We start from the raw sequence: 23,943 nt of genomic DNA on the forward strand, positions 1-23,943 counted from the left end.
GCTTGGCAACTGCTTTACAGCTGTTTACAGCATTTTACAATCACATGATCACATTTTATGTCAGTTTTGCCAAAACTTGGCACTTCGAACAATGACCCTGTTTGCTTTATGGCTGCTGCAAAAAAGTGTAAAATTGGTTTATGACTTTATGATTTACAGTTATAATGGGCAGGCTACATTATGGTCACAACTCAAGAACTCAAGGACTACTTGTACCGTTCATTGTGAGACTGAAGTCACAGGTAACCTATTGACATCTGCTGATATCACTATTTTGTTTCTGTTACAATAGCTGCATAGTAAAAATGTTCTATTACCATCACTGATTTCACAAGCTGGGAAATGAGCAAAGCAACTGCAACAGCTAATCTGTGTGAGACATTATATGCTTAAATTCTCAAAGATGCATACAAATAAATTTATTTTCAAAACAAAAACAACGAATTGCTGAATTTCTTCAATGACATAAATTAATTTTCCAACTTGCAATCAACACATTGTATTATTCCCCAAGTGACTGCAAAACACAGCTATACCGGGCAGTCCCAATATGCCCTTGAATTTTACTGGAGGAGGGATGTGCAAGTGGCACACATCTCACATCATTTGGCAAGACAGAAATAGATGACAGATCCTTTAGCTTAAGTATTTCATGGTAACTCTCCAATTTAGTTCTGCCACCTGCAGACATTTCTAAAGGGAATTCTATAAATATGTATCTTAGTGGTGGATTCAATATATAAAGGCCATAGAACTCTATTAAATAGATACTGTATCTTTCTCCCCCAAAACAGAGTGTCTGCAGATTGTGCCACTGATGTTTTGGGAAAATACAATGGTAGTAACAACAGAATCACCTTGACATCTTGCAAAAGAAAAAAGAATGTTCCCACGTGGAAAATCCATTTTCTCCTGGATACTTAGATCTGAAATACAGTTCATTACCCTGTAGTTTTCTGATTGCTTGTGTCCTTGCAACTATCTCATTGTAAAAAAATAGCAGAGGTGGGGAAGAAAGCCCTATCTCTGAACTCTGTAAATAACTTAGATTGACTTAACACGACATTGGCAAGCAACATGTGAAAGATTGTTGAGCAATCAAAAACAATGGCAGAGCTGAAGAGTCAGAGGTCTGGAGAAGAAGGGTAAGAATAGTACGATCCATTTTCCTGCAGAGAGGGGAAAAAAAACATTAAGAACATATGTCTACGAAGAAATCACATTCAGATCTCGTTAAATGAAGAGCTGTGAAACCTCTACGTGCTTAATTTCATAGATAGCACTCTGGACCAAGTCACTGCCATTTATTGTAGAGCAGACATGTCAAACACAAGGCCCGGGGGCCAGATCCAGCCCGCAAAGTGGTTTCATGTGGCCCGCGAAGCCATCCTGGAAACAGTGAGGGAACGGCCCCCACTGCCTTGGCCCTGGCCCAGAGACCCTCCTTCTGCCAGAGACCCTCAGATCTGTCCCACTCCTGCCCAGGCCCCCATAGGCACCCTTGATGCGAACGATGTAGAGCTGGCCACGCCCACCCAGTAGGCCATATGCACTCTAGCCACGCCCACCCAGTAGGCCACGCCCACCCAGGCCACACCCACCCGGCCCCCTGAGGGCAACCGCAATGCTGATGCGGCCCTCAATGAAATTGAGTTTGACACCCCTGTCAGAGGGAAGAAACCCTGTCATCTGAATTGCAGTGTTTTAATCCTAAACAGATTGGAAAGCTAGAAAAGTTTAGATATTATGGCCCAGACTAGATTGCTTTATTTAAGACAAGACAAATTGTATACTGTACAAATATCACTTTTGACTGTTCTTTCTTTTCATCTGCATTGAGGTTTCCTTCTTTTTCAACTACAGGGAGCCTCCCTTTTTTTTTTTAAGATATTACCCTGCCTAGCCAGAGGAGAATATATCTGAAAAAATGGGTCAGGTAGTGGTGTATCCATGTTGAAAACAACAGCGGCAAATTCTTTCCAATGAAAACAAAGAAATGTGCCAGAGCAGAGAAAGGACAAGAAGCCACAATACACAGGGAATGAATCAAGGGAAGCTGGGTCACAGGCAACAATTTCTTTCCCTGTGCTTTCTTTAAAAGGGAAAACTAGAGAAGCACTTTCACTTGCATCTTCCCTCACCACTGCAAGAGAAACCTCTGTGCTTTTAGAGCAACCTGTGTAAAAAACATCTGCCACAATGGACACTGCAAGATTTCAAAAAATAAAATAAAAAATGAAATACCCAATAACTACACCATAAATGAAGTCCAGGAACCTTAATTTAGAAATGATTGAACGAAAGAAAAAACAGATGAAGTAGGACAGACAGGAGGCAAAATGTCCTTCAGGGATAAAGAACAGTTTGTTAAAATGCACTTTATATTAGACAACAGTTATCTACTCCATACTATTGTGCCTCATGCCCTCCTTTCCTCCCAAGCACTCATTAGCTTTTGTAATGGAGCACATTCAAGATGATAAGAGCTATAGAATTCAACATTTTCTAGGTTATAATACCAGCCTCCTAGGAAGTGCAGCTTTTTGCTCTAAACGTGAGTGGTCACCTATTCTCTAGATAATGTGTTCTTACAGCAATATAATGTGTATTTTCAACAGTACACAAAAGTGTTCTGTGGCATATTCTTTTAAAGGCCCAAACAATCCAACATGGCCTTCATGTCTTGGCTGTTTCTAAAGCAAAACACCAGGCATCTTTGTAAACCAAGAGAAAGAAACATTTCTTTATCTCCACTCTGCTTCATGAAATCTAAAAGACATGGAAGAGTGCTAAACTAATGCATATTCCTAGGAATCACCTACCCTGATGTCATATTCAAGAACAAATGGAGGGAAGTCAATTTGTTCAGGGGGTATTGCTGTGAACAACTGCTGGAGGTTTTCCACATGGTGAACTTTGTCCTTTAGACCTGAGATCGTAAAGGTTGTGAAGAACCAAGTTGAAACCTGAAAGGAAGAATAGGGAAATTAATGCTGCTTCCACCAATTATTTTGACTGCAAATTATTCAAAATCATGTTGAAGTTATGAGACATGCAACAGAAACATATTTAATACGGTGCCATAAGTGTACTCTGCAAGTTTTTAAAGCAAAGAAGACAAAAGTTTTCTTTCCCAAAGCAACTGCTTTTTAAAGGCAGACAATATAGAAAATATGTCAAGGAAAAGGAGAGAACAACATGCTATAAGTGTAAATAAATTGGTTTGAAGGGGTAATTTCTTTTACAAAACCCTTTCATTCAATTGTTTGCTAGTTAGGCTTATATCTTGTGACTCCTCCAAGAGTCTGTGGTAACCTAAGCGGTCCTCCATAGCGGTATGCGTAACCTCAGCAATATTGTTCAATACTTCAGGGGCGCACTTATTTACGATTGCATGCAAAAATGTACATTTTCCACCTGGAGATGACACACTTCACCTTCGAGCGAAATGTTGGATGGACAAAATACAAGGCCTTCAGATTTCTTTTGTACCTGGTTAATAACAAAAGAAGTTTCTTAAATCTCAAAACATTTGACTAATGACATATGTTTATTGATACCACCCAGCCCATTCACTGAACTGGCTTACTCTAAGCAACCGAATGAGATTGACATTTTTGCATATCAGGATAGGAACTGAAACAAGACCTCTGATTTTGCAAAGAAGTCTATCTCATTTTTCACAATAAAGTACTACATCCACCCTCATCCTTCTTTGGTGTTTATTAAGTTTATGTCTCCACCCCTTCCCCCTCCCAAACATTATTATATATGCTTGTGTATAAGCTCATCTGTGGATAAGCCGATCCTTGAATTTTTAATCAAAATACCATCAAAACTGCACCACCTGCAGATAAGATGACCTACATTTTTCATGGTATTTTGGTTAAAAATTAAAGACTCGGCTTATCCGTGAATGGGCTTATGCATGAAAGCATATGAGAAATATGGGTAGTTTAAAAAAGTATTATTATATATACTCTCATATAAGCCCATCTGCAGTTAAGTCAAACCTGATATTGGGGTGCATTTTGGCACCTAAAATTCTCAGCTTATTCATGAGTATATACAGTACATTCTTTAAAGTAAATTTTCTTTGCAGTGCTTTTTAATTACAGATACCAATAGGGAGAGATGGCTTCAGGATATTCAAATGTAAAACTTACTTCACATCGACAATGTCAGAGAGCTTCTTCAAGAAATCTGAGTCCAAGTGATTGTAGACATTAGTGAGTGTATGGAAATACACAATAATATATTCCTTCACTACAATATGGTCCATCACATGGATAAAGTACAAGAGAGCCTGGGGGGGAAAAACAACCCATTTTATCAGAGACAACTGGGCATTCCCTCTTTTTTGTAATTCTACAAAAATAGTACTGGGGAAAATAATTTCCTCAATAGAAAATACATTTTGTTCTGCTAAATGGCTTTCCTGTCATCAAGAATAGCAATGAGTAAGACACAATGGATATAGAAAAAAAAGTATCAGACCCTCTTCTCAGCTATGAAACTGATTTGATAACCTTGCCTATGTTTCAGCCTAATCTGTTTTACAGGAATTATTAAAATTTTATCCCATCTTTTTTATGTATAACTCAAAGTAACAGACATACTCCCATAATGATCCTATTTCCCCACACACAACAACAATCCTGCAAGGTGGGCCGGGCCAAGCAAGTACAACTGGCCCCAGGTCCCCCAGCCAGTTTTCATGACAAAGGGTTGAGGGGGAGCTAGAACTCACCCCCTCTGGGTTTTGTAGCCCAGCACCTTCAGCAGTGTATCAGACAGGTTCCCTTTTATGCTGATAAAATAAGTTTGGAATCCATACTTCATTTCTGCAAGTCCTTTGGAGGAGTTCCCCTTCCTTTTATGTGTGGAAGGGAATTCAAGCGCTGGGCTGGAGAAATGTAATCCCCTCTTTGTTTTTCCAGTCCAATTCCTCTCCCCTCTGTGCACTGGGCTGGAGAAACAAAGGCAGGGATCCTGAAGATCCAGATTTAGTTTCTACAGCCCAAAGAAGGATTTTGTGAATGGAGGTGACTGGAAAACCTTTGGCAGCCAGCAGCAGACTACAACCTTCCCTGCCAGCTTCCCCTTTGACTTTCTGGGGAAGACAGCAGAAAAGACTGCAAATGATGATCACATGATTGGAAGCACCTGGCAACTGGTCGTAAGTGTGAACAAGTTGAGGATTACCTGTAACTGCACTCCTCCTTACAGATGATTAAAGCACTGTTAATATATGGAACATTTATTATATGAAACATTTATTATATGAAATACACAAGTTTACACCAACTGCAATTTGTCCAGGTCACTGATCCATATTCTTAGCAAAATCCTGTATGGTTTTTATAATGGGTTGTTTGCAAAGTTTCATTTGGTGAGCAATGAACGGAAAATAAATTGCAGACTAATAATGTGCATTCAGATGAAACTGCTTTGGTTTCCAATCTGCTTTGAGAATAATTTAAAAAAATGTTTCACCTATAATAGTCTGTGTGGCTAAGGATCAGTAGACCTCAAAGTACATTCAGCTGAGGCAAAATTGCTTGCACTATAGAATTGTCTTCTGAGGCAGTTGTGTAGGCTCTCCAAACCTTGGAATGTCTACTTTCAGTTGTGTGCAGAGTGGCTTTTATTTTCAGTTTCAATGTCCTTTTAAGGATGAAGAACGAATCTGGATGTGCAGGTATGATTTCTTAAAATTGTAAAATAATCTGTCATCATTATTGAAATTTTTCTCAGGATCTTACCTTCTCCATGTCTATAAGAGTTACAGGAATATTCCTTCCAACGACTGCCATCACTGTACGACCACAGTTGTCAACTCCTATGAACAGAATGAACAACATCAGGATAATATTTTAGATTCCAGAATTTAGAATGAGCACACACACATACGCACCAAATCAAACCCAGCTTAAAAGTCATTGTTTGAATATTGTCAGCATTGTTTGGGGTTACACAGGAATCAAAGTCTACCTATTATACCTCTTGCATAATTATGAGATTACATAACTCACATTATGTCCTCTTTCAGGAGAATGGCTACCTTTTTTTTCTAAATCTAAAAAATATAAGTAAAACACTATTTCTTAACTGTTGAAATCCTTGAACTATCTTATCAGCTACATCAGTTAATGTAATGTTCACCAGGAGCCCTGGTGGCGAAGTGGTTAGAATGCAGTATTGGAGGCAGACTCTGGCGACAGCCTGGAGTTCGATCCTGACCGGCTCAAGGTTGACTCAGCCTCCCATCCTTCCGAGGTCGGTAAAATGAGGACCCAGATTGTTGGGGGCAATAAGCTGACATTATAAACCACTCAAAGAGTACCGTAAAGCACTATGGAGTCGTATGTAAGTCTAAGTGTTTTTGCTAGTGCTACTCTCCATTGAATATGTAAATAGTTAACATTATAATTTTGATTACGTAGCTGCTGTGACTCTCAAGGAAAATTAACCGTAAGTAAACTCTTATAGGCTAAATTTCTCCTTGTTAGCATTAAGATGTGAGATTCACTGCTTTTTATTTGCACAATCATCAACCGGGAGTCACAGACATTCTGGTTAATTTGACCGTAAACATACCTGTTTGGTACAATGCTTTAAGTGAAGCAATATCTGACAGGTCCTCAGCTCTTGCTCGACAAAGCCAACGGTTGTAACTAGAAAGCAACCACACAGAATTTCAAAATAGTTAAGAGTTTTCTAATAGCACAATTAGCATAAACCTCAAACCTGATGCTATGTATACTGCCAAATATCTTACTGCATTTCTTGCTTAGCCTAAAAGGAAAGTAATTATGAAAGAGCTGTACTGGAAACAACCAAATACATATTGGAACCAAGCCATTATCTGCATGCCAACTTTAAGAAGTCTGTCCAAACCCGCTAGCAAATCTATTACAGCAGAACACTGTCCTGTGATCAAAATGAGTAAGTACACTGCTCTTAAGCGCGTGCTACCCCAGAGACTGAAAACAAATGGCCTGCAAACAGGAGATGGACTTTGGTAAAAGTGCCTTACTTTCTCTGATGTTGTTTCTGTAGTGCTGCCTCGGACAGTTGTCCTTGAAGGATGAGACGCCTCTGTTTATCAACATCTCCCTCCATTCGAGCAAAAGCATGAGAGCCAATAAATGAGAAGTCAGCTTCCAGCCCTTCTTCATCAGAATTATCTGCAGAAGATATTCCAGGATAATGAAGAGTCTGTCACTGAGAATGTCACATTAAGCATCCAATACAGGAAAATGAGGGGCCATTTGAGTGAAAACAAATTGCAGTTAGAAGAGGTTCTATGGCAAAACATCGGAGGTTAGTAGCAGTTCTATCTCTGGTGCAATCTGAACTGATGAAATTTTACCACTTACAATTTACAATATTGCAAGCTTTGAATAGGTCAAAAAGAGCAAAAAGCATCAGTTAGTGCTGAACCCTGGATAGCCCGTGAAGGGTGACTCTCCCATCAAGCCTGTCTGAATTTCTCTCTGTGTCTGGCTGAAGCCACAGATATCGCCAGCTGAAAACTGGATTATAAATTTAACCAAATTTGCAGAAATGTCAAAACTGATCAAATTAATCAGAGAAGAAATGAAAATAAAACCTTTCTGAAAGAGTGGGGACTTATACGGACTTTTTGTTGAAAGAAGAGAAGGTCAAATTGACAATTTCAGGATTAAAAAAAAAAGGACAAAGATGGTGGGAAAAAATTCAGACGATCATTATTCAGTACAAAAAAGGGCTTTTCTTTTTTTTCCCTTCACTTTTTTTTGTTACCTTCTAACTTTTTATTTTGTTTGTTAAACTCTTCGTTATAAAAATCAAACATACATAAGCAAACTTTGAAAAATGGGTTAGGATTGAAATTACTGTGGAAATATAATTTATATTAATAATAATAATGTTAAATGTAAAGTTCACAGCCCTTTAAAAGGTTGGTTGCCTGTTTTAAGTCTTCTGCAAGTTACTCTGGCCACAAATGCAGACTCACCCTCGGGAGCACCTGGCTTTTTACAAATTCTAATCTGACGTTCTGGCACAACAGGCTCCCCCTCTGCATTTCCTATGTCTTCAGGAAGTAAAGGCAGGGACTCTCTCTCCTCTGCCAGGGATCTTGGAAAATACAGAGGCAGCATCTTCTGATAAGTAGCCTGTAGAAAAAAGAATGTGAAAACTGTCTCATCTTGTGTTTCACTTTTCAGGGCAAGGTTGAAATCAGGAAAGTTATTAACTGGTGCTAAATGAAATTACTGGTCACGCCAATATCATATCAAATGATCGACCAATACAAGCTTTCCAATGTGTAGAGCAGCCCCTGGCATTTCTCTTTCAATTTCTCATACAAACAGAATCCTTATTCTTTCAGCTTAGAAAATTAACCTCTGCAACTATCTGAAAATCCAGCTGACATATGGTAGAAAAACTTGGAAAAACTTCCTTCTGCATTCTGACATATGCAAAAGCGACACAGGGACACACACACACAGTGATAAACTCCCAACCTAACACCCAGACGACAAGTTCCCATTTTTCAGTTTGAAGCTAGAAAGGAAGTACCTAGCTCTTTCCAAATCACCTTGTGTGCCTCTGAAGACAAATCTAACCAACCCCCAAATTTTCATTTTGGTATTAAGTATCCTTGAACTAAACAGAGACATATGTCTGTATCAGCTGAGTTTAGTGCTTCTGAAGTTCTCGGCATGCCTTGAAATTCAGAACCCAAACCACCTGTTTTTACAGCTCTACTAAATGGGACTGTCCCAACTTTATAAGGCAGAGTAGAAAAGTTGAGACCATCTTCATATTTTTAGAGAGGTACAATGTACTAGCATTGTTTTTAAAAAGCCAACAATTTCATTTCTAGTGGAGGATTTAAAGGAAGAGAAATAGCTTTACGGAACAGCTTATCACAAGTCTATGCCTTTCTTGGTACATGCCACTTCCATACTGCAGGCAAAATTTGAATGATTATGCCTCCATTAACGGAGATAACCCAATGAGTAACACTAGTTTACAAGCCTCTTCCTGCAGGGAATGTAGGACCTGGCCCAGAAAACTACTAAATTTCCAAATACCACCTACCTACAGGACCTAAATTGGATCAGGATTCAGCTTCAGCCTACTTGCTGAACCACAACTGCTTCGAGGCACTGGTCTTGCCTGTGTGCGTAACATTCACTTTTTGAAATAAACCCTTCAGATGAGAAAGGAAGCACTGCAAAACCTCCAGCTCTGCTCACAGGGAGGAGGATGCTATGGTTACTTGTATAAAAAACAATGAGAAATCAAAGCATCTTCTCAAAGATATAGGAAAACAATTGAAAAGTGAAGCATATCTTAGGAATAGCAAAGGTGTCTCCTAAAAAAGCTATATATTGGCAAGGATAATTTCCCAACTCTTTATATTATGGAAAATTGTAACTTGTAGCAAGTAGGGATTTGCAAACTTTTTTTGGATCACAGAACACTTTATAGAATTGGCAACATGTAAAAAAGCTGCAACAGTGACAAACTTAATACTGTAATTGTCCTTCCTTCTTTCAACATTCATTTTATGTAGAGGTATTTTTACACTGAGGGAGCATTCTTCAGCCAACATGGATTACTTATCTAAAAGTATTTTTATTCTATTTTCACCACATCTTATCATAATGAGAAACAGGCAGCTTTAATATGTTTGGATGCAGAGAAGTCTTTTGACAATTTAAAATTGGGCCTTTATATGTAAAGAATGGAAGATATGGTTTTGGAGCAAAGAAATATTGGAGTGGGATTCACAATCTAATACAGAAGGTTCTTAAAGTGAGTATAAAGATAAAACCATAGAGATTTAGGCTTAATGGATATATAACTTGAAAAACATTTTGGAACTTTGATGTTATACAAGTTGATGGTAGCAAGATTACTTTATGCACAAACATGGAAGGATATTTTGATTCCCGCAATGGATGAATGGCTGCAAAGGTTGATGGAGTTAGCAGGGATGGCTAAATTGCTTTGATTAAAGGAAAGAACACAATGAATTTAATTTTGACTTGGAAACCACTTTTGGAATTTGTGCTTCAGGTGGAAAAAAATGAAACTTTGATTTTGGATTTTGCTAATTAGATAGGTTTGGTGTTATAGAAATGGCTAGTACAGTGATGGCAAACCTTTTAGAGCAGACATGTCAAACACAAGGCCCGGGGGCAGGATCCGGCCCGCGAAGTGGTTTCATGCGGCCCGCGAAGCCATCCTGGAAACAGTGAGGGAACGGCCCCCACTGCCTTGGCCCTGGCCCAGAGACCCTCCTTCTGCCAGAGACCCTCAGATCTATCCCACTCCTGCCCAGGCCCTCATAGGCACCCTTGAGGCAAACGATGTAGAGCTGGCCACGCCCACCCAGTAGGCCATAGGCACTCTAGCCACGCCCACCCAGTAGGCCACGCCCACCCTGGCCACACCCACCCGGCCCCCTGAGGACAACCGCAATGCTGATGCGGCCCTCAGTGAAATTGAGTTTGACACCCCTGTTTTAGAGACTGAGTGCCCAAACCGCAACCCAAAACCCACTTATTTATCACAAAGTGCCAGGGCTGCATCAGCATTGTGGTGCCCTCGGGGGGGGGGGGGCAGGGAGGCACCTCTGAATGCCACCTCTGGCACACAAAAACTGGAGGTGCAAAAATGGGCCACCATGCTGCAAGATGCAAAAACGGCCGCCGCCACACCATGGGGTGCAGATACAAGGTACTGCACCATGCAAGAATGGGGCAGGGCTAGTGAGTATCATGCAGGCACTCACCCTGCCCCATTTGCAGCACATGTGTGCTCGTGGCCCTATGCGCGCATACACGCATGTAAAATGCTTCCCCATCCCATTTCTTCCAGTCCACCAATCAACAATGGTTGGTGACCTCTACTCTACCACCTCTACTCGAGCTTGCTAGTTGGCCGCTTCGTCTCCTTTGTGCTGGGCGGGGCTCCTGCTCCGGGGCCACTGTGCTGGCCTGATGGACCTGCTGCTGGCGGCGGCGGCACGTGTGCCAACAGAGAGTGTTCTGAGTGCCGCCTCTGGCACACGTGCCATAGGTTCGCCACCACTGGGCTAGTATATATTATTATTATATAAAAGTAAAAAGTTGAGGGTTTGTGTTATTGCCTTAATTCTACTGCACCAAAAGGAATTGTAGGTCATTTTTTTTCTTTCCCACCGTCTCTATCCTACACTTTTGTCTCTTCCCTTTTTCCTCCCCTATTTTACCTTTATTTTCATTTTTTATTTTATTTTATGCTTTGAGAAACTAATAAAACTTTAACCACAAGCCATTCTATTTTCATCACATTGTCAAGCTCCAAAGAAACTTGCTTAAGAAGAATCTCTGACATAAAATATATTATTTGATATCGAGCTCCTGTGCAGTAACATGTTTGCTCACACTTTTCATGCTTTTTTCAATCACGAATTATTCTACATTTATTGAGTGACACTCAATAGTCACTTAAGAGGGGTGACATGATAGCAGCGTTCCAATATCTCAGGGGCCGCCACAAACAAGAGGGAGTCAAACTATTCTCCAAAGCACCTGAAAGCAGGACAAGAAGCAACGGATGGAAACTAGTCAAGGAGAGAAGCAACCTAGAACTAAGGAGAAACTTCCTGACAGTTAGAACAATTAACCAATGGAACATCCTGCCTCCAGAAGTGGTGAATGCTCCAACACTGGAAGTTTTTAAGACGAGACTGGACAGCCATTTGCCTGAAATGTTATAGGGTTTTCTGCCTGAGCAGGGGGTTGGACTAGATGACCTCCAAGGTCCCTTCCAACTTCTTCTTCTTCTTCTTCTTCTTCTTCTTCTTCTTCTTCTTCTTCTTCTTCTTCTTCTTCTTCTTCTTCTTCTTCTTCTTTTTTATTTTTATTATTATTATTATTAACCTCTTTATCTATCGGTATCTCACTCCTTTAAAGGTTTAAGACAAACACTAATACAAATTAATATAAAGTAAGAAAAAGAAAAGAAAAAGAAAGAAATCAAAGAGAAGAGAACACATGGAATCCAGGGATATATTTCTCTCTTTACAGTGGTACCTCAGTACTTGTTAATTAATTCCAGAAGGCGCGATGAGCACTAAAAATGCTGAGTACCAAACGAACGTGACTAATGCGTGACTCTGTCAGCTGGAAAGGGTAGCGAGTCACGAGGTAGCCAACAGTGATAAGTCCTAGCTTGCACATCGAGTGTGCAAATTTCAAAGCAGTCGAGTACTGAGGTTCCACTATATACTACTATTTTCTATAGTATGCCATATTTCATACAAGAAATCAGCATCAGTTTAATCATTATCACTTGGTTAGTAAATTACATTTTCAACACATTTTAGAAATAAAACATAAATCTACTTCTTCACTTTACTTAAGATCAACAAATGAAAGGGTTCACCAATTTTTTATCTACCATCCAAAGTATATCCACTTTTGAATCAGAATACAAGGAGTTTGAAGCAAAATGTAGGAATCTATAAAGTAATGAAAACTTTTTAAAAATTTTAAAAGAAAGCTATAAGGAAAAACAAACATAACTGCACAGATAAGGCTTGCAAACATAAACAATATACTTTACAAACCTCCTCAAGATCAGAAACAGCAAACACTACTTTTTCAAGTGTTTCCCCATGAATCTCTAAAAATCGTCGGACTGTACCTATGGGTAGAGGAAATGAAAAGAAAAACAAGTCAGAAAAATGAGAGGGAGACAACATTTAATTAAAGGTCATCCACATAACAAATGAAATAATATGAAATAGCAGAAATGCCTAAAGTGCTTGCAGGAATGATTGTCTAACTTTCCCATATGATCTACTTAGCACCACAGGGTAAAAGCAGAATCCTTTCTTGCTGCATGGAGTTGCTGGTTCTCTAATAATTGTACAGATGTTGATGATAACACCGTACAAGACCAACATTCCCCCCCACCCCATCCGTGGTCGAATGCAGTGGGAGGAAAGAGATCCATTCCAGGGAACTAAGATACAACTCAGTTCAGATGCCATGAGAAATACGAAGGTGAAGACAACCCCTCCCTAAAAATTCCCCAAGTATATGCTTCATATAAGTAGTAGTCTACTTCAGTCGCAAGATTCTGTCTATAGATGTAAAATAATAAAGGAATCTGCTCGGAAGAATCTCTGCGTGTACCCATTACTTTTTTTTGCATTTGGGGATGATTTTTGAGAGGTGAAATTGACTTTTATAGTCTGATTTACAGAGGAGTCAGCATTTTACCACATTTATATTCTACCTTTCCTCCAAGCTGAAATCAGCATACAGTCGCATCTTGCCTAACATGCATCCTAGAGAAACTTTGTAACATAAGATGGGTTGAGAAAGGTAGACTGACCAAAGTCATTAAGTGCACTCAGTGGCTGAGTTCTGCCCCCCCTCCACATTTAACACCTTAACTACTATTCTATATTGGCTCTCACACCTCATATCCATTTCTCGTCTACTCAGCCCTTTAATTCCGCCAAATGAAACGGCACCCAGAATCCATGGAAGGGATGATAACCTGTGCCTCATTAGAGTTTACCCATGACACTATTATTTCATCGATGAAAGGCAGCATTTCAGGAATTGTTGTAATCTTATTCTCATGTTACTTGTCTCAAATATTCTTTTTATTGAAACAGAAACCATACAAGAGATCTGTAGATAGTAGAACTACACAACAAATAGAGAAGTCAATGGGAAGGAGCATCTGCAGAATCCAGATGTTTTATCAGAATGCTGAAACAAGTGTTGCCGAGAAAGCTCTGCCCTTTACATTTATGTGTGTGATATTGCAACATGGGTATAAAAGGGATAGAACTCTTGTTGTAATGCCTATTCATCATTTGACTCTCTTGCATATTTACTTTTTATTTGTATCAATTGTTACTTTTTAAATAAACAATTCAAGGTTGCAAAACTTATTTAATATTCCTTCTTCCTACTATTTTTCCTACAACAATAACTCTGTGAGGAGAGTTGGGTTGAATGAGAGTGTCTGTCCCAAACTCGTGAATTGGGAACACACCATCTCCCAATTTCTACCTTGGCGCTTTAACCACTAGACCAAATTGTAGAATGATTTTTCCATCATCATAAGTTTCTAGAAATGTGGATAAGACCTAGTTCTTTCCCTGGACCTTTGGATCAGGATAAGAAGAGTTCTCAATTTGATGAGCTACAGAAGATGTCAGTTTTAATCCCCATTGCATTGTTTAATATGTTTTGTATCAGTTGATGATCATTTTCCTTTCTTTTGTTCTTGTATGCTGTCCAGAGTCACATGATCTGGCCACAAATACTTTAATAGATAAATAAAGCAAGCCTGGGTGTTTACTTGTGATTACAAAAACTTTATTTTTAAATTATTTTTTGTAACATAAATGGCCCAATTGTATGCCAAATACTAAAATAAATATACAAGTGTATTATATATTTTGCACCATTTACATTTTATAAAATACAATAAATAACAATGTCTAGCCATGCTGGCTAGGGTGAAGGTTGATGCCAGTCAACCTGGTCTATTTATTTATTTATTTATTTAGATTTATATACCGCCCTTTCCCGAAGGACTCAGGGCGGTTTACAGGGCATTTAAAAGAAGTCAATACAAACGTTAAAACAAATTTAAAAAGATTAAATAAAACCCTGAGAAAAATAAAAAACCCAGTTAAAATTAAAATTAAAAAATTCTCAGCCTGTAATTAAATAAAGTATGTGGGTCCAAATATTAATACAGAAACTTGTGTATTCCCTGAAATGAAATAGAGAAGAGTCCACAACCATACATTTATTACTTATATGTTTTCATACTTTTATATCTTTATGACTGAAATACAATGTATAAAATTTTGCAGAATCTTTGGCATATACTTTTAAATCAGACCTGGTATTTCATAACCTACACATTCACCTTGCCCATCATTTTGTGGAGAAATGGAAAACAAGGGAAGGAGCAAAATCAATGCAACATAAACAATTGTGAAGGTAGAAAGATGCACGATAAGCCTTACATCCTTTAATACCCCAGTGTGTGGTGACCATATATGGGATTGAATATCTCATTAAATAACTCAAAATAAGTAAACATTCAACCTCATTTACTCCAGTGACATAATTCAATCATTTGCCCTTGTGACCAGACCTCTGGAAAAATAAACACCTCTTCTGGCCATAAAAAAGATTGCCCACCTGCTCTTAATCCATGTCAACACTGCTAACATCAGATGTTTTGCATTGACAACAGATGGAAATGTAGCCATCTTTTTCCTTTCGCTTTTAGAGTTAGATGATGCTGGGAGGGGGGAAATGTGAATGAGAGTTCAGCCAGACTTAACAACCAGCGTGAGAATCAAGGTTATTGAAACCAGTACTGATAAATAATTGGGGGGCTGGAGAGAAAGCCCAAGCTTCAAGCTAACTGGGGAATGTTATTTATGACTGTTAATTGGAGGAGGGAATTGTGCTTTGATACTATGTGCCCAGGTGAGGGGAATTAATAAGTCCCATTAATAAATAATAAAATAATAAATAATAAAATTCAGTTTTTGACTTCGATTATGTTAGTGCTGATGTTATGCTACTCAAATAAAGATTCTTTAAGGTAAACAATGCCTCAAAGTTCTTTGAAGAGTTCCATCTGTCGGACCCATGACACCACTATTCTATAACAGCTACTCATTGATATTATCACATATTCTTTCCTTGCCTCCATTATTTCTTTCTCCTTCTGTGGTCTATTTTTGCTCTACCAGTAGATTGTAAGGTGCTTCAGGCAGAGAGATCTGATCACTGAAGTACCAGCTTTATAAATCAGATTGTGTCAACAGTCACCTCTTCAAGGATACTTACGCAATGCTATGTGAGTTGCATCCACTAAAGGATAACCACGTTTCACAGTGTTTATCACGCAGAATCCCACTGAGGACATTGCTTGTTCCCTAAAATAACATTTGTAAAGAATAATTTCAGCAAGGAGTAAGAACATCAATTCTACCAAGTCAAAGCATATGCATACCAATTTTCCTGCATTTATTTAGGATAGAACAACTATGGTGATTAAAAGTAGCAGTCAAACTTGAAGGCTTTCTCCTAATTTTGGGGGGGAAATGAGAGGTCCTTTGGCCTATTTACAAAATTAAAAATGGAAGAACATTCAGAGATGATTTTAAAAATGATTTTAAAAATACGAGAAAAGGTTGTTCTGAAAAGTGTAGGAAGGTTACAAAGTAATTTTGAGGAAGGAATGCAAGAAGTGAAATTACATGAATATCATCTTAGCCCTTAAAGTGCTGAATGAGTGAGAAAGAAATATATGATTATCCCACATTGATTTTTTTAATATAGCAAAGAGAAAACAGTAACTTCAAGTTTCTGTTGTTATATCCTGCAGCAACAGAATTCTAGTTTGTTTCCTGATCTGGACTACCTCAAAGGGCTGGCAAAAAAAAGTCATTTGGATTCCTTCCTCCTTCACGTTGCTCCTAGATACGGAGATAGGGAGGGATAGTATTACAATATGAAGGGAAATGCACCTTCCTACACAAAAATGCATTATAACCATCCTTGGTTTAACAGTTCACCGCTTTGTGTTATTTGTAAAAAATAATAAATAAATATAAATAAATAAATACATACATACATACTAATATTAAAAAAGGTAGAATTTGGATCGAACAGATAAAAATAAAATTATATGTAAATTCTTCACATGAGGACAGTACAAGCAAAAAGCATTAAATATTAGAGGATTAAAAACAGAATAAAAAGAAAGTAAATGTTCAACTTTTAGATTCAAATAAACTTATAATGAATTAATTGCCATTTAATATGAATTCTGTGAATCTTTCTAAATTCCTTGGGCAATCTTACCACTACTCCCATCTCATCCAAAACAAAGTCCAATGAATCAGTAGAGGAATTAAATACTGTAAACCCAAAAGGAATTTGGAAAGAATTTGAGAAAATTATAAACTAATAATATTCAGATGAGCCTAATTAGTTTAACAGTGGCAAGTCAATCTAGGAAGACCAGAACGGTGACTGATTCACTAAACCTATTATTATTGTTATTATTATTCAGTCCTAGATCTAAGATCAGTAATATTACTGAACCATCTTTTATATTTAAAAAAATGAGGAAAATCTTGTAAATCAGAAAAGGCTTGCATATCATATTCCGAGGAGTGAAAAACAGACTTTACCTATCATGATAAGCCATAATGTGGTGGTTTGATTTTGACTTAGAATGTTTGAACCAAGCTACTGTGATTTATAAACCACAATTCAGGGTTTAACATAACATACAAGTAACTAAACAACAAAGAATAAGGGATATGATCTGGTAGGGGACAGAGAAAGTTGACTGGAAGTATTTACTTCTCATCAGCCCTAAATTAAAAATTCATGGGCTCCAGGTTTCACACCACAGGGGATATTTCTGGTGATTTCTCTTTATTTCAAGAAAGGAGGAAAGGGGGCTGATAACTAGGTGAAGTACTGAATATTCCAGTGATGTGAACAGCTCCTCCCTTTTTCTGTCCTTCACATCACTTAACAAATACTTTTGTTTCATTCCTAGCATTTATTAAACTCTGTTGCTTCGAGGAATATGCATACTTTTTGGTATTCTAATATTGGATAACTAATATTTCAGGTTGGGGAAGACAATTAAAATTACAGAAGTAGATAAGAAGAGGAAGGTGGTGGCACATGTCTGTAAAATTAATTTCACAATCTGCTAGATTGAAAGAAACAGGATGTAACAGCTGTGGTTTCTGAGCTATTTGCAGGTGTTTATTAGCCCATCTAGGTCACACTATTTTTTTTAAAATAATCATTTAAATTGGCAGCTGGTCCAAAAATACAAATTTAAAAAAAATTGTTGCCATCTTGTGGATTTCAGGAGTGTAGAAGGATTGGTAGATCTCACTCAGGAATTAATGTGTGGAAAAATGATTTAAGATTAATTTTGAATTAATATGGAGCCAAAATCTGTGCATTGGGCCTTTTATCCTCACCAATCCATCTTCCCCAGTGTTTGCTGTATCTATCACCATCCTGTTAATAGGTACTTAATAGTTCATAGCAGCCATTTTTGGTAACATTTTAGATAAATTGCCCTATTTTAAGGTGCATTCCAAAACCTGTTTTTACACTGGTTGCAGGCTACATGAACTTGATAGTCTACATGCAGTGTATGCTTTTCTTTTGGGTGTGTAGAGAAGGTACTTGCCTGTCAAAGAAGAGACATGCTTACTTTGCAAATTGAAGGATGTTGCGATAGCAGCTGTATAAGGAGCTCTCTGCTGCTGTTCGGTATCGGCTTTTATATTTGGGTCCCACGGTGTGAATGATGAAGCGGGCAGCAAGATTAAACCCCTTGGTCATCTTTGCTTCCCCTGTCCGGCAACCTAATAAGAAACCAGAACAAGATGAGCAATATCAAATATCAAGGTCACCCAGCATTGTATTTTCAACTTAGAATCTTTTATTCTAAATCCTTTATACTCCTGGGTGGGCTTGGGCCCAGGGATTTACACACCAGGGGTGGGCAATTGATTTTCCCAAGGGGCTACATGAGAAACTAGGATTGTTGTGGAGGACAAAGCCAAAGCCCCAACCCCCACCCACACCCAACTGTGACAGCCTGTGGGCTGGATGTCCCTATGGCCTGCAAAATGCCCAGGTCTGTTATACACTATATCCACTTTTTAAAAAACAACAACAACAAACTCAGTGTCATCCAGCAGAAAGCTGGATGGAGAACAGCCCAGCTGTTCAGTAAAGATAAGTCTCATTCACCTTTATGTTAAACTATAATTTAGCAGACCAACTGCATACCTGTTAGATATGCTATAACTATTTGTTAGCTGACTGGAATTTATGGATATTATAAACCATCAATGATAGATGGCAACTATCTGGAAAAGTCTAGTTTAGTATTAAAAGTCTTCTAATACCAGGTCAACTTCTGATAAAACATCTTGAATGAAAATACTGACTTGGCATTTATTGTAAGATCTGCCTGAGGAAAGAGTTACTCCTAGCACTGTCTGTCAGGTTACACCAGATGCAGTCAGTAAGGGTAGAGAGCTGGTGTGGTTGTAATAACAAGAATCTACAAGTCCATTTCATTGACCAGAAATTCCATAAAGTTAGGATAGGTCTGACAGCTTGCTATTGCATTTGGATGGCTCTAAAACATGTTTGTCTACTTTTCACCAACTGCACAGGAGTTTCTTTTCCTGAACTAGAAGGAGCAATAATCTCTGACGTTGCAGTGCAATACTCCAGAGTTTTTGTTCCAAGAGACTTAAATGACCAATGTGAGATCACTCATTAGTGCTTCAGGTATTCTGTCCATCAGACAACCATAGACCTTTTCCAGTTGAAAATTTCATTTCTTGCTTCAGCATCCGTTCTTTTCTTTAAAACTTGAAACAGTTCCCTGGAACCAAGTTTCTATTCTAGAAAATGAAGGAAACTAAACAGCTCTTCCAATACTTAGTAATTTCATTCCCATCTCTTTCACATATTACCTGGCTGATAATGAATTTTTTTGCATAAAGATGATCATTTAGTTTTTAAAAATGCAATTATGGCTAAGTAATTTGTGATAAATGTTGTTGCTCTTGGCATCCTTGATCCCTGCAGCCACTTATCCTGAAGTATTGAATAAGGGAAAAACAGAATCACTAAAGCAAAGTTCACTTTATAAAAATTAACATATTATTCTGACCTTTAAGTTTCTGTAGTTCAACTTTTAAGTCAGGTCCTGCATGCATGGAGATACTTTCAGAGACTGGATTCTTATCTGAGAGGGACTCATTGCTGGTGTTTACTATAGCTGTGCAGTTCAGCAATGCTACGTCGCCTCTCCTTTGAAAAGATTACAATTCATTAACAAAGTAGAAGAAGTAAAAGCAGAATCAAAGCTACCTGCATATAAAAAGGAAGTTCTCCAACTAGTTATTGTTTCCCATAGCAGTACTGATTAACTAGGTAGACAGCAATGGAATATAGCTAGGATCTGCATATCTGATTATTTTCAAAAAATACCACCAGTTTTAATTCCCCTTTTAATCTTTTTATAAAACACTGTATCACCTGTTATGAATAGAAAAATAGACATCATATACAAACAATGTTCTTTTATTGCCCTAAAATATATTAAGACTATGGAGGTCCTCAAAAGAGAACGTACACTTTTAAAATGAAAACTGAATTGAAAGAGGCCAATCAATATGTTTGTGTTTATAAATGAGAAGGGCAGAGCACGACTCCTGGAATTCTTTCCAACACCCTTAACTGCAGGGGTTATAAGAAGCTGTGTTTTCTTCTGTTTGTGCATGCCTCTGCTTTTCTGACATTTTGCATCTGCATTTGAGTGCTGAGCAACTGGCTCGCAAACTTGTAGTCACATAATCACCATTTCAGCTTCCACCAAACAAAATCAATGGGGAAGACTTGCAAATTATTGGTTGTACTTTAAATGGTCAATGACCAAAATAAAGTTCTGTCTGTCTGTCAATGGTGATCATGTGACCACAGGATGCAGTGACGCTGTGGGTTCACCTAATGATGGCAACTAGAATTACTGGAACTGCCAGTGCTAGTCATGTGATGTCATGCCTTATGACTGCATCACTTAACAACAGAGTTCCCAAACCCAATTGGTAAGAAATTGTTTCAGGCAGGGTCACATGATCAGAAGGGAGAAAAGAGAGAAGTCAACAGCCTTCCAAGCAATTGCCCAAATATCTCTTTTTTTTCTTCTTCTCTGCAGCACCCTGCTTGATCCAGCCATTTTTAAAATTTTATTTTTCTTTTGCCAAATTTTCTTATCATACCAAATTTGGTTCCATTCTGGATTATTTTTGGAATCTTGGAAAACATCAAGCATTATATGATAGCAGCCTATCAATAACCCCCAAATGTCTATTTCTGTTTTAAATACATAAAATATATGGTATGTCACCAAACTGTTCTTATCAGTGTAATGAATTCTATCCAACTCCCATCAACCTATCCAATCTGTTTAGTGATAAGGAATGATAAAAAGGAATGCAGAATATCTGGAGGAATCCTCTACATGAGGAATCTTACATAGATTCTTTTATAAGCTTCACATAAAATTGAGCATTTGTTCTTACACTGTCAGTAAAATAAATATAATCATAATGACATAATAAACTCTGCTTCTACATTTTTTTTAAAAAAATACTAGCTATCTGAAATTCTTAGATTTTTGTGCACTTGTAAATGTGATTCATCCTTGTTGGTGGAATGAATCTGTCAGAAATCTAAATGTCTTATTTTGTTTAATGGTTATTTAAGATAATGAGATGCAAACTTACCATAATATTATCTTTGCACTGATGTCTTCCCTATATGGAAAGGGTGATTGAACATCAACTTTTCCCCCTTTGATTGGTAAATGAGAGCTGTTTGATTGGTCCTCACTGTGATAATTAGACCATCCTGGCAAAGTGTTAATATCCACAAAATCGGAAGGAGCTCCCAAAGGATCCATGGAATCACTTATTTCAGTTCACTTCATAAGCATTTCACTGCTTATTGAGATATTACTGTTGTTTCATATAAAACACAGAACAAAATAAAAATTCAGTGTGTTTAATACAGCAGAACACTAATTATTCATCTTTAAATCAATAACTCCATTCATACACCTTTTTAAATAATTTTAGTACAACATATCTAAAATAAAGTCATACAAGTTTTGAGTTCATGTGCCTGGAATATCAATATCACCTGGAATATCAATTTGTGATTCCCATTGCCTACAGTTTTAAAGAGGCCAACATCAAATTTTAGTTTGTATAACTGTCTAGTTGAAATAAAACAAAATATGGGCTAAAAGCAACTCTAAGCACTGCTTACGTCAAAAAGGGGGGGGAACTTCAATTCCCCCCCAATAATATACAACAGGAAGTCTAAGTCTTAGACATGTGAGTCTAAGGTCTTGCCCAGCTTCCGTATACCATACAAGAGAGCATTGTTTCATTAGACGGGCAGAAATCTGCCTTCAGGGTTCTTTGGATGTTTTTTTTAAATTGCTGGAACTCTACCAGGAGAACTGTTGGAAAAGATTAACTCAGGTAAGAGTCATACAAGAGTCATAATGAAGTAAGTGGCTATGAGTACACATTCAGCTTAAAGTATCAAAGTTAAGATCACCAAATACTTCACACACACACAAAAAAATCCTGATCTTTTTGATTCCACTGTAGAAATGCAGATTAGAGGTATGGATTGTCACAATTTTCATCCAGGATCTGCCTGAAATAATTAAAGATGTGACAATTTTTTGAACTCTTATGATGGAAAAAAAACTGAACATGATCAAAATTATTGTTTAAAAACTAGAAGTTATGCATTTGGGGTTTTTTATATTTTTTAAACAAATCACAGAGAAATCTGCATTAATATGAACAAAAGCAATTACAAATATCGTGATACTAAGTGCCACAACAGACTTCTTCAGATCTGTAACTTGTGATTAATTTTGTGCAGGTGGAAGCAACCTATCATTTGTGGCTTTAGGTGGATCACATGGTAATACATGTAAACCTATGGCTGCACCCAGTCTTATATGGTTAATATGGCTCATTCCATGCAGCTGTATGTGATCCATATTTTGACAGTTTTAATAGTATTGCATATGAAAAATCCATAGTATCTATACCTCAAGTCCATGTTTGGGCAACAAGGCAGGAGTTTGTTGGAGCTATGACAAGATGCACACAGACTGGAATGAGCATCAGATTCCCCCCAAAATCATGAGGATTTTTTAAAACATTTAATGGGTTCAATTTTTTTACCCAGATTGTTGGGGGCAATTAAGCTGACTTTGTAATAATGCCGCTTGGGGGGGTGTATGAAAGCCCTAATAAGCAGGCATATACATAGAATGAAGGCTACTGCTAAGCTTGTAAGCCGCCCTGAGTCTTCGGAGAAGGGCGGGATATAAATGGAATTAAAAAAAATAATAATAATCTAGAAACATATTGTATCGCTATTTATATTTTACATATATTTATTTCTAATTTATAAAAAAAACTATTTACATCGATACTATAATTATATTACATTTATATTTACATAATTATAAGCATGCCGATATTTCTATTGATTTAAATTATTTAGCCGCTCAACTCCAATGGGATATCGTCCGAAGAAGTCGTCCCCCTGAGAAGTTTAGCTTAAACTTGAACATTTGTCCGGGCAGTATTCAACGCTTCCAGCCTTTTAACTAACAGCAAAACTCAGGCACCCGAAAAGAATGGATGCACGGAAAACGAAGCCCCCCCCACCCCGACTGCAGAGGAACCACCCAGAACCAACAAAATTAGCCCGGTAAACGCGCCCTGCCTCCTCTTCTTCCCCAGGCGTTTCAGTTCCTCTCTTATCAGAGGCAAGAATAATTCTCCCCCGTCACCGGCGAGAGGCCGCGAGCCAAAGGCGAACCCGAGGATAGGAAGGCACGCGCAGCCCGGGCTCCGCGCGCCAAAGCGGGCGGCCGAGCCCCCGGAGACGTCGGGGACACCCACCTCGGCGTGATGCCTCGCGGCACTCATGGCCGCTTACACCCGGCAGCCAGGACGTCTCCTTTTCCGGGGGCTTTGCGAAACCATAGCCCAGCGGAATCGCCAAAAGCGGGCCCCCGACTCCCCGCGTCCCGCTCGTAGGTCCCTCTTCCGGTGAACGCCCCAAGCCGCCAAGCGCCGCCTCCTGCTTTCCGCCCCGTAGTATCCCAGTCCCCAAACCCAGGTTTACGCCGGAGATGCGAGAAAAGATCGAGAATGGGAGAAGAAGGAAAGGAAGGCGAGCGGCTGCTATCGGTCGTTCCCGTCGCTCTCCGGCCTGGAAGAAACCCCCAAAG

At 38.4% G+C, this 23,943-nt stretch overlaps 1 protein-coding gene and 1 long non-coding RNA gene across 4 annotated transcripts; one reads left to right on the forward strand and one right to left on the reverse strand.

Moving 5' to 3' along the window:
* Positions 1-404: 404 nt before the first annotated feature.
* On the reverse strand, positions 405-23,778 carry GDAP2 (ganglioside induced differentiation associated protein 2). Of its 3 annotated transcripts, none has more exons than XR_014491114.1 (14): positions 23,612-23,778; positions 21,398-21,628; positions 19,780-19,919; positions 18,298-18,451; positions 15,891-15,979; positions 12,617-12,693; positions 8,003-8,162; positions 7,040-7,190; positions 6,601-6,677; positions 5,766-5,842; positions 4,167-4,306; positions 3,409-3,492; positions 2,823-2,966; positions 405-1,169 (listed from the first exon to the last, which is right to left on the reverse strand). XR_014491114.1 is itself a non-coding variant. In XM_083351879.1 (14 exons), the coding sequence occupies exons 2-14, from the start codon at positions 21,571-21,573 to the stop codon at positions 1,125-1,127; spliced, it is 1,485 nt and encodes a 494-aa protein (XP_083208005.1). In that variant the 5' UTR covers positions 21,574-21,628; positions 23,612-23,777; the 3' UTR covers positions 405-1,124. The 3 variants fall into 3 exon arrangements, 2 of the variants coding, with proteins under 2 accessions (XP_083208005.1, XP_083208006.1); XM_083351879.1 differs by having other exon boundaries at positions 3,438-3,492; positions 23,612-23,777; XM_083351880.1 differs by lacking the exon at positions 23,612-23,778 and having other exon boundaries at positions 2,819-2,966; positions 3,438-3,492; positions 21,398-21,577.
* LOC310633913 lies at positions 6,687-15,157 on the forward strand. The gene is made up of 3 exons (XR_014491115.1): positions 6,687-6,948; positions 7,063-7,326; positions 12,857-15,157. It is a non-coding gene; the product is annotated as an uncharacterized lncRNA (long non-coding RNA).
* Positions 23,779-23,943: the final 165 nt, after the last annotated feature.

The sequence above is a fragment of the Vipera ursinii genome (assembly GCF_947247035.1).
Source record: "Vipera ursinii genome assembly, chromosome: 2".
Classification (NCBI taxonomy): domain Eukaryota; kingdom Metazoa; phylum Chordata; class Lepidosauria; order Squamata; family Viperidae; genus Vipera; species Vipera ursinii.

Coding starts and splice junctions, on each gene's coding strand:
- GDAP2 (XM_083351880.1), bottom strand. CDS start 21,573: ATGGATCCTTTGGGAGCTCCTTCCGATTTTGTGGATATTAACACTTTG. Junction 8,163..12,616: donor CTGTTTCTGATCTTGAGGAG/GTTTGTAAAGTA, acceptor TTTTTTCTACAG/GCTACTTATCAGAAGATGCT. Junction 7,191..8,002: donor AAAGCCAGGTGCTCCCGAGG/GTGAGTCTGCAT, acceptor TATCTTCTGCAG/ATAATTCTGATGAAGAAGGG.